Genomic DNA, 11,486 nt, shown 5'->3' with positions numbered 1-11,486 from the left:
ACTACCTCTCTGTGTGCTATTTGATAGCGTCACCCCTAACTTCCTGGTCACCTTGGGGAAGGATGAGTGTGTCCCAGAGGCTAACTAAGGATAAGGTCCCGCGGTAGTCTTGGGCATGCTGGTGGCACTTGAAAGAAGTTCTGTCTTCGTGCTAAGCAAGGCACGAAGGATGAGAGGCCGGACGTCAGCACGCCCCAGTACTTCTGCCCTCATTCCCGGGAGTCATTTTACATCTCCCGGCCCCGTTGACGTCTGGTAGCGAAATCAGGTCTCAAACGCCTCACTTAGAGACCTGGTTGGGGCAGCGAAGGGGATGTACGGGCTGTGGGTCTGACTATGCCGAGGGGACATATCATTTAAATAAGACGCACCGGAAAACGCACCGCCTTTTACTCAGCAGGGAAAGTTTGGCCCTCAACGTTGTCCTTCTTTCAAAGTTAGGACACTTGCAGAGCAATAAAGTCGCGTTCTGAGAGCAGAGATAGGTGGCACTGTGATGTCCCCTCTCCCGCTCGGCGTTCCTTTTCAGCTTCTCCGTCCCGCCACGCAGGGGCCTAGCGTCGCACACACAGGCCCCTCTGCTCCGCAGGCTCCCCTCCCGCCGCCGCCGGAGGGCCAAGGGCGGGGCTCACCTGTCAGCCGGCGCCCCGCCTCGCGGTGCCCAATGTCGGACGGCGGCAAATGACCGACGGGCCAGCTGCCCAACCAACGTGCAGTTGCTGTGAGGCGGACCAATAGGCTGAGCCGTACGGGGCGGGGCCCCACGTTTATAGTGCTCTGACAGCGCGCTGGTCGCGCTGACTCTCCTCGGCAGGGACAGCGGCGCCGGCGGGATTGAGTAGCCGCTCGCAGAGCGGGTCCTGGTGCCCTACCCGCACACAAAGGCTCGCGCGCGTCCGGCGCCCGTGGCTGGGACCGATAGCCCCCCTGCCTGCTCTGCAGGCTAGGAGCCGCGAGGAGTGAGGAGGCTCCCGCGCTCCCTGAGACATCCCACACCTCTCCGAGCTCCGGGACATGGAACCGCGTCGACTCGGCGCTCGTGCGCTCGGGCCGCTGCCCGCCCTCCTGGATCTATAGTGCGAGGCGGCCCCGCTCGGGACGCAGCGCCGGCCGCCGGCGCCTAGTCGTCTCTCCGTTTCTGTGTCTCGGTCGCGCGCCCTCCCTGCATCCCCGCGCCCGGCACCCTGGAGCCGCACGGGAGCCAACGGTTCGAGCTGGGTCCGGCGCGGCGACCTGGAGCCTCGAGCCCGCCGCGTCGCCGCGCCCCGCGTGTGCGCTCTCGCCTCTCCCCCTGAGGGCTCCGAGGGGAGCGCCCCTGGGTTCGGCGACCACTGGAGCTGCTCGACGCGCCCCAGAGCTGTCTGTGGTCTCCCCCTTTTCTGCCTGGAGGATTGGGGCTTCCGGCCCGCGTTCCGTCCCTCCGCCGCCCCGAGTGCGCGGAGCTGGAAGCGGGTTGGCCATGGCCGCGAGGAGGGACTCCGTGTGGAAGTACTGCTGGGGAGTTTTGATGGTTTTATGCAGAAGTGCGATTTCCAGATCGATAGTTTTAGAGCCCATCTACTGGAATTCCTCGAACTCCAAGTAAGTGGCATCCGCGATCACCCTCACAACCCCGGGGTCTGCCGTGCCGTGCGTTTTGTACGGGAGGAAGGGTCGGGCCGCGGAACCTCAGAGCTCGTTTCTGAAACCTCGGTATTACGCCCCTCTCTCCCTAGAACCCCGTTCCCCATCCACGCCACATTACACTTTGGTAGAGTCCTCGCTCGGCCTTCCAGCCGGAGCGCCAGTCCGAAGGCGCCCCACCCCCCACCGTCCTCCCCTTCGTGAACTCACCGGCGCTGAAAAGCCCCCTGTGGCTCTGGTGCCAGGTCCGCGAAGGTATCTGATGGCCATACCGAACCCTTACTTCTACAGGATGGAGAACAAGGCCACAAATAGAGCTGGCAGGCGCGTAGGGTCTGGCAGGCTCTGGAGAGAGGCGGGGATGCTGCACCCTGGAGGAGCACGGTCCGGGCCCCGCGGGGGAGCGGGGACGGCGGTCTCGGAGAAGTGTGCGCATCCCGGAGAAGGGAGCCAGTGTCCATGGGCCGTCTGTAGCACCCGGAGCACGCGCGTCTCGGCCGCGCGACGCCTGCCCGAGAGTGCTCGGAGAGCTCGCCTGCTCCTCCGGAGAGCTCTAGGGTCGAGCCCTCTGCTCTCCGCCCGACAGACGGGCCTTGGCCTTTTCCTGGGGATCCGTCTGCTCGTCGGTGTCTCCCTTCGTTTCTAAATCGGTGGTCCCGAACTCTGTGCGGTCCCGATAGCTGACTTGATTGTACGGAAGTTTTCTGCAAAAGCTTAAGGCCCTTAGCTAAAGCCTTCAAGCTTGGGGAACCTTGGACAAGAAGGGATCCTTAGATCCGACTTGCTTTTATCAGAAAGTGCAGCCGGGAGAAAGCCAGGCCTTGTGGAGATTAACTTTCACGTGTGAGCTACCAGAGTACATTTAGAATTTAGGAAAGGCGACCCATCCCTAAATAACCCCTAATTAGTCGTCTGTGCACTCAGTATTGCATATCACCTCCTTTTTGGGATGTACTTTGAATCACATGCAAAAAAATATTTTACAGAATAATGAAATTTTAGTCTTGGGAAACTTGGGAAAACTATGTAGACATTGGCTGGACCCTGGAGATCAGAAGCAAAATCAATGGCCTAATTGAGTAAGTTGGCCATGGATTTTAGGAGTAAAGAGACGGGGGATTGGTTTAGAAATCATATCTTTATTTTAAAAAATTGATATCCACTCCTTTGAAAGTGGTCAATTTCACATTCACCAACACGCTAACCAAGAATCCCAGTTACAAGGGTAAGAAGCATCACAGTTGTAGATCGGATCAAACAAATTTATGCATGATACTAGATGGCACTTCACAACACTTCATATTTTAAAAATTACTTAATGCAGCCTCCTTCCAATTGGCCTCATCTAGTATGGACGTCTTTATTTTTTTATTGCAAGATTTAATGTATTTGCTGAACAATTAAAGTGTCAGTAACATCTTTACCCTGATACCGAATCATGAGACACCAGGTGGTGCCGGAAAGCGCCGGGCTCGGACCTGCTCGCAGCAGCCGGTGCCCGGGCGAGGCGGGCGGGGAGCCGGGCTTGGGGAGCCGTGATGAGGCCAGCCAGTGCTCGCTTTGTGCCTACAGAGGTCACTCTTCCATGCGCAATGCTCGCGGTCCCAGCCCTCTTCCCTCTTCACCGAGGCTGCTTGCTCAACTCCACTTTGCACTTTCACTGACGGACTGTCTTTGGGGGTTTATTTTTTCCCCCATCAGGACTTAATGTTTATATTTAAATCTAGTTTAAATAAATCCCCATTAATACCTCCAGCGTTCAGCTCTGTGTGTATTTTTGCATTATTAACCACTAGTTTGCGTGTTTCTGGGAGGAGCATTTGAAATACCTACTTGGAAAAAAAGGTAGAGAAATAATTATTTCAGTGTAAAGTTTAGACATTAATATTTCTTTTCCTAATGCATATAGGGGTGACTACTCTTTACTGACTGTCCTGCTGATTAGCATTATTATGTTTTTCTCAGCTGTGGCCACAGGTTTAGAGACCTGCTGGAGGCCTACATTTTAGAGAAAGAAGCCTGCCTCCTTGCACTGCTGATGTTGCTGTTGGCGTCATTGCTCCAGTCCTTAAGAGTAGAATTTCTTTTATGGTTCTTGTGATAATGGCTTGCCTGGAGGACTGGGTAATTTGTCCTGGAAAAGGTCTACTTGCCAAAGTATGCAGCTGTGAATGCTAGCTTGAAAGATCAGAAAGATTTCTTCCTGGAGGAATGACTAAAAACCCCTCTGTGAAAGGATCACTTTATTTGGGGGAGGTTGATGATATATTTCCAGGGAAAAGTTTGTCAGTCAATGTGATGTGGCAGGAAGGTAATCAAATGCATTGAAGTTTCAGAGCAGTTCGTATGAACTGAGGAACAATTCATTTGTAATGAAGCAACCATCAGTAATTAGATTTGTTTCATTCAGGGGTCAGCTTTTTTAGCAGGTGGTGGACATAGGGAGAATACAGCAGCTGTTTATATAACAGGGTCCAGAAAATCCTTTATAAATTCACTGTCTCCATAACCACTTTAATCACACTGTCTGCTGCTCCCATCTCTGAGAGTTTTTGCAGTAATTGGAAGTTCGGTATACTGAAACATTAATTCTGTTGGATTATTAACATTGCATCCCTAGGCTCTGATAGAGGTGGGTCAGTTGAAGCCAATATAGGTTGTTTAAGGTTTGTTTTTGGTTTTGGTTTTGGTTTTTTAACCTCAGAATAGCAAATCTGGCTTTCATGTATTTCTAATTAACATTTCAGTAGAACAGCTTTTTCCAAGCATGATGTTTTTCCAAAATAAAATAGTTGTCTGTCTTTCAAAAAAAAATACTGATTTCACTGTAGCATGAGCAAGTGTGTATTGGTATGGTCGTCTAGAATGAATTACACTGACTTCGTTGAAAATTTCAGTTGAGCATTCATTTCTTATGTCTGTGGGTGCTACTTCCTGTGCACCACATACTAGTTAGGTAACAAAGCATTTTGCTTTTCCCATGTCATTTTTCCCCACATAATACTGAATTCCTGATATTGATTGACTTTATAGAAAAGAATGGCCGGATAATATCCAGATAACCTATCATACATGGGCTCCACCACAGTCAGGCTCTGAATAAATACAGACCTGTCAGAGATTGATAAAATAAACTACAATGGATAGTGCTGTTTAAACAGTCCATTCAATACCATATATAAGCCAGCCTGCCTTCCATTGTGTCTGAAATTCTTATTTTTGTAGGTAAACAAATGCACATTCAGCACTGATTGAATAGCCCCTTGAACTATGCTCCACAGTTTGCGTTTGGGTTAATCTTGTCGGTTTTAATATAGAGAGAAAAAAGCACAAAGCACCAGGGGTGGAATTGTTAGTGCTTTCACATCCACATTCCTCACGTTTTGTCAGGATGATAAACTGTAGGTAATGGACTGTCGTTGTTCCACAGGACAACTGAGCCAGAGAGAGCACAAAGATGGAGCTAAAGCTATATCTCACAATATGCTCTGTAGCCGTCTTTCAGGCCAGAAGAGAATTTATTTGGGAATCGTCTGTCTAGGGACTGTACTTTTTAACCTCAGCAATTACAGCTTCAAGCCTCAGAAACGGGAGCTGGAGGTTAAGATGATTTGTTAAGCACTTGGTTCTAAATCTTTCACAAGGCATAGCTGTTGACACTTGTCCAACTGATGCAAAGAAATGCAAATGACTTTGACATTCTTAAATGTTTCTGACTCCTAGGCTAAAAAAGTATGAGAACAGGTGATTTAGGCATCATTTCCAGGTCAGTTTAACACACACGCACGCGTGTGCACGTACACACACACACACACACACACACACACACACACTCCAGGTTGACATGGCTTCCTCATATGGAGTCAGCTGAAATAATAATGCGTAGGTTTTGATTAATTATTTTAAAACCTCTTATCTGTAAATTTACTAAGATAAGCCCTTTAATTGGTGGATCACCACAACACCACCATAATTACCTTCAAATCGACATTGCAAAAGGAGCAACTAAATCTTTGCTACTTGGCCTTCCATTGAAATGCTTCAGGTAGCTCCCAGGAGGTTGGGTATGAACATCTACCTTAGAGCAACATTTCCCAGTGTGTTCTCCTAATAGGAAACTATTTGAGATCCCAGCATGATTACAGTGATGCGTCATAGGAATGGGAGTGGAGGGGGGAAGGAAATACTGTAGCTAGACCCTCATCAAGAAAGGAAAAAATTTTAAGAAAGGTATTTCTTTACAATTTTATGAAAACTTTATTTTTAAACTCTTGCATTGCAAATTAGACAAAAAGAAGCGCTTTTCTAAGAAAAATAATGATTAAAATGGTACTCCTGTCTGCTTAATCTCTACCTTCATTTGCTGCTGACATAAAGAGCCTGTTTTTCAGGTCACTTATCATACATCTACATAGATTTGCTTATGAGCTCACTCTTTGTATAGACGGGTAGAGACTTAAATAGGAGTGTTCAACTGTTTAAAATATTTTGATTAAAATATGCAGAACCCATAGAACTATAAGCTTCTAGTTAGGAATTAGCTCTTTCAGGGAAGAGCCCCCACCCCCCGCCTGCCCCCAACACACACACCATTTTTTAGGGGAGGAATTAGAATGAGGCTGGGAAAGAAATACAAGAAAAGCAGAGAAGGAAGGATAGCGAATAGGACAGTGTTCCGAACAGCTTGGAAAAATTCCTGTGGCTTCATTGTCTCTCTAAAGCCAAATAATACAAAGACGTAAGCAATTCAGCCTTTCTCCCATGATGGAAAATGTAAACCATTGACATGGCTCCCCTGTTTAACTTGTTTAATTCTCATTTTAAATTCAGTACTATACTAGCCGTGTGAACTCTGAAGATTTCTTTAGTAATCCATTTTGTAGTTCCGAATCAAAAACAAAGTGAAAGGGTCTGACACAATTTGCTTTTATTTTTAGGCAAATCAACCCTGGTCATAGTTAATAAGGGGATTACAACTCAGACTAGGTCTTTACAGATGTAATGTAAATCAAGGGCAGAGTATAAAGAAACTGATCCCTTTTGATTGAAGTATGGTAAAAAGGCATAGAGAAACTAGCAGCAGTAATCTGATTGTATGGCAATAAAACCACCATTTTCTGTCTTTCAGATAAAAATAATGTGGTAAATCCATGCAGTTCATAAGATGTAAAGGCAGATAAAGGGTGAAGCCATGGCAACATATAGATTAGCTTGATGTTGGAAATGACACGTCTCTGAAAAGGGTGTAGAAACGAAGGCCCTTGCTCCAGGCTGTTGGCTATTATGTGAGAACCACACAGACTTGGAAACTGGGATTAGAAAGTATGAAAGCCCTACTTGTGGCCTGGGATGGTTAAAGCAGGAAAGAAAAGCTGTTCAGTTCTTGCTCATTGGTGGCAGATAATATGGCAAAGGTAGATTTCATTGACTGCCTTTTTTACAGATTGAGATTGGGGCTGATTAAAATTTCACATCACTGCAGTTGTTAAGGCCTGCAAGATTTTTCTTTTTAACTCCTGGCCTAACAGCGACAGCCGTTCTGTAGGATTAACTGCACTTGGCGGTCCCTGCCTTAATCTATTTGGGCTTCAGGCAGGGACATGCTGGGAAGGAACAGAGACCAGAGGGGGATAGGTAGGGCTGGAGTTATCTGAAAAGAAAACAGAGACCTTTTGATTTCAGCCATCTCTCAGACCGTGAGCCATCTCGCACAGAGCGGGATAAGAAAGGGTAAACACTATTGTCCCTCTCCCTCAACCAGATAGCTCTTCTCTGAGTTTTGTCCTTCCCACCCTGAAAAAAATATATAATAAAATAAATAATGGGAGGAATTTAGTTTTTATTCCAATCAGTAGTAATCCAATATCCCCAAACCAATGGGCTCTCTCTAGGTGATATTTTACTTATAAATGTGAGTCTTAACCTTTGAGTTGAAGGGGATAGGTGCCCCTCATATAAACAAAATGCTTACAAAACCATTAGTGCTGCTCAGTTTAAAGTTAAATACAAAAACAACAAAATTGTCATGCTGTTGAATCTTACTGCCCCTTGTAATGAGCAACCTTGTAAATAAGCTGTACTTTTGTTTTCACCTTCCACACTTTCCATTTTAGTCATTAAGCAAAATAAGCCATTGAAGCCATGATTGAGTTACATGCAGAGTAACATCCGCAATTGGGTCAAACCAAAAAGGAAATATTTGCTTTATTGCCTCCTATTTGGCGTTGAAGAAAAGTTCTAGCAGTTCTTTAGGAGAGTGTGAACTCTTAAGACATTGACAATACTGAAGGCTACAAACACCCCAAGTGTCTTTTGTGATGAAGTGGCTGACTCAAGGGGATTCGGTGCTGTTTTCTTAACAGAAACATGGGGACTAACACATTCTGTGAGTGTCTGAAGATCTTTGTTATTCCTAAATATTCTATTTCAGACCCATTTCATTGATTATTCCTAATTCTCAGACAGCTGACTTGACCATTTGTTTTGGGCTATAGATTTATTGCATTATTGCCTGTTTTACTGGTCTTTATAATGTGGCTGTCATAGATTAAAAATATTTTTTAAATGATTGCACATAGACCTGTCATACCTAGGGCTTACTGCTTTACCTTTCTTTCTAACTTAATTCAGTAATCTATATCAAAAGATCCATTGCACTTGTCTAGATTCATCAGACAGAAGGGACACCCCCTAATTTACAAGCTGGTCACATCCAAGCACCTTGCATTCTACATTTGACAATGATTGCTAATAGCCCATTCAGCTAAAGTATTTGCTTGTTAACAGGGAACAGAGCATGATAAATGTCCAGCAAGCTTGCGGCCTCCTTCAGCTTTTCAGTTGCAAACTGGTGCATATTTATGGCAAGCAGATGACAAAAGAAGAAGCTGGATTACCCTGGCCTTTAGCTTTTATTAGGAAAGGGGTTAAAGTGATTAAAGAAATGATGGTGGAGAGTCCTGCCACTTGCTTACTAACACCGTCATCCAACATTTAGGTTTGTTCTACCTGCTGTGAACATATTTCGGAAGTGTTAAAGGTAAGGATGGTTGATTCTAGCTAACTAGTAAAAAGAATAGGTGATCAATTATGAAATGTTTTCCGTGCCCACTGAATGCCAGGTAAACCTATTTCTGTTGCTCCTGCAGCAAATCAGCAGTGGCTCTTTATTTTCCTTTTCATGTATAAATTCAAACATGTAATTCTAGCTCAAAGCATTTTGTGACAGGTGAGTGCACGCTTACTGACTTCAAATAAAAAACATAGTAAGAGAATGCTCCATTAAAGAAAAACAGGTTATTTCTGCCCTTAGTTACTCTAAACAAAATATAGAGAAAATTGGCAGTAGTGAAGTATTAATAGTTTGCAATTTTCTTTCTTTAAGGCATACTTAGAGAAACGCTCTGACTATTCCCAGTAGTGGGCAGACATTCTGAATGCTGGAATGAACCACTGATGCCCTGCCTTGCTTTGAAAACTTTGCAAGTACTGTATATTCTTCATGCTTTCTACATAAAATTGTTCAATAATCCAGTTCATTTTCTCCATTTAAGTTTGACTGCATATAGTTTTGATTACAGTCCTTGTATCATTCGTCCGAAACTTGCCAGTTAAGTACCTATTGCACCCGAGTCATTACTCTTTTTAATGTACAGATTACTCCTGTATCACCCAGAATAATTATGAGTGCTACCCACATTTTTTGAAACCAGTGTGTCAGTGTGTTTGTGTTGGAGGAAAATGTCCTAGGCTTTGATTTGTTTGGTAGGGGTGTGCGTTGGGGGGTTGGGGAGGGGTACAACTCCCTACCTTCCACCTACCATACTGTAGCCCCCCCAGTCTATACTCCCTGCAGGATACCTTACCCCTGTGCATATCAGAATCTCTGACCTAGAGAGCCAGAGTGTCTGACATGTCTGCTTTCAGCTTCTCTTCAGCCTCTCATGTTCCAGCCTAGGAACCTGAGGCCCAGTGTGTCTCCACCAACAGACGTGATGCTTCTGAATCTGGTCTGACAACATTTACCTGAATAGGAACTGCCCAGTAAGTGAGTGGGGCTGGGCCAATTATGTTCAAGTCCAGCTCAGAATGTATCGACCTGCAGACAATATTAAAAAAATGACAGTTTTCATTTAACTACAAGGACTATATTTGGGGTACATTTTGGATAAGAACAAGCAGTCGTCAGTCCCAAATCCCCCTTTGTCTATGGAAAAATGGATCTTTTATTACAATGGATTGTCTATAAAGTTCACAGTTTACCCTAGATGAGTATCCTCTCTTTATGACATAGTAGATCAAACATAATTTCTTCAAATGTTTTCTCTATAATCCCATAGCACCTCAGTTAAATACCTAGAGCATAGGAAGATCATTATACACTGCACCATCATGATTCATATGCAAGTCTTAATCTTCACCACCACTCTCCCTGTCCCTAAAAGGCAGGGAGAACAACTGTTTTATTTCATCATCTACTAGCTAGCATGGACATCCAGTAAATATTAGTTGAATGAACAGACACAACCCAAATGTATGTTTATAGTTGTCTACTTCGTGTTAACAAATCATCTGCCACTGGAGATCTACCTTTAGACCGGCGGCTCTCGAACGTTAAGGCATCAGAATCACCTGGAGGGCTTGTTAAAACAGGACTGTGGCCCTGCACTCAGATTTCCAGATTCCTGAGGTCTGGGTGGGACTTGGAATTTACATTTCTAACTGCTTTCAGTTGATGCAGATGCTGGTCAGAGATCACACCTTGAGTGGATCAGCCTTTTTTGAAAACTACTCAACATTATGTCATCATCCTCTTAAAGGCTGTTTTGGGATCTCTGAAGAAAAGAAATCTGGGCCTGCTTCACTGCTTTGTGCTCCCATTCTTGCCCCTTTGGAAGCCATAAGGGATCATTGATAGTGGATAATTTATTGATTTATTCAACAAGCATTTATGAACTGTGAGGTCTATTACTAGGCTCTGAGAATACAAAGAAAAACAATCTCTGCCCTCAAAAGATTTAAATCCTAAGAGGAGTAGAGGGAATTGTGGTGGATGCAAAAGCAGCTTGTGCTGTAGTGCATGGGAAATGTGGGCACTTGGAACACAGAGGAAGGGAAAGGTGTTCATTTTGGAGGGGTGTCCAGAAAAACTGCCCAGGGGAGGATTCTAGAAAGTCAGCAGGCACTGGTAAGCAAAATCACGGTAGGTGTCTGAAATAAGCCACTCAAAATAATAACATTTCAGCTAAGGGCACTGTTTGTCTTTAAGGTGTACACCTGCAAACATCTAAAGTATTTTATCTGAGCATAGCTTAAAGACAGAACCCACAAATGAAAAAAATCGGCACTGCGGTATAGCAAACCCAGTGATTTTTCAGCTACCTTATTAATATGAGAATTAGCAGTACCTTACTTGAAAAGGCCTGTGTTGATCATGGAAAGGTCAGACAATATGATTAAGCAGACAGCTGGGCAAAGTGCTATTTTAGTTTAGTTGAGAGTACATGCTTTGGAATCTGGCTGTGTGAGCCAATCCCAGTTCAGTTATTTTTGTGGCTGTATAACTTTGGAAGCATTATCTTCGATGCTTCTCAGTTGTCCTGTCTTTAAAATGGGGACAATTATATAATGGTACTGAATAAAAGTAATAAAATTGTGGTCAGGACTTAAAGAGTTTATTTAGCTATGTGTTTGGCACAGTGGGCCAATAAATGGCAGCTACTGTTAATTAAAATTAATTGAATATCTGTTGTGTGCCTAGTTCTGGTTCAGTTTGCCTTTCACATACAAATGCAAAATAAATAAAAGTAAAATGATGATAAAAATTATAACATGGCACTTTCACCTTTTAAAGTCTCTGATGT

General features: G+C 44.7%; 1 protein-coding gene across 1 annotated transcript in view; it reads left to right on the top strand.

Moving 5' to 3' along the window:
- Positions 1-930: 930 nt before the first annotated feature.
- The window catches only part of EFNB2 (ephrin B2), a 51,094-nt gene continuing 40,538 nt past the window's right edge, over positions 931-11,486 (top strand). Inside the window, exon 1 of the mRNA XM_054574381.1 lies at positions 931-1,581. Coding sequence (XP_054430356.1) covers positions 1,460-1,581 — 122 coding nt within the window. The 5' untranslated portion in view covers positions 931-1,459. The remainder of the gene's footprint in view (positions 1,582-11,486) is intronic.

The sequence above is a fragment of the Pteronotus mesoamericanus genome, unplaced genomic scaffold (assembly GCF_021234165.1).
Source record: "Pteronotus mesoamericanus isolate MK-2021 breed Mesoamerican mustached bat unplaced genomic scaffold, CSHL_Meso_final contig_26, whole genome shotgun sequence".
NCBI lineage: Eukaryota > Metazoa > Chordata > Mammalia > Chiroptera > Mormoopidae > Pteronotus > Pteronotus mesoamericanus.
Note: the sequence above shows the minus strand (reverse complement) of the source record. Positions and strands in the feature narration are given on the sequence as shown.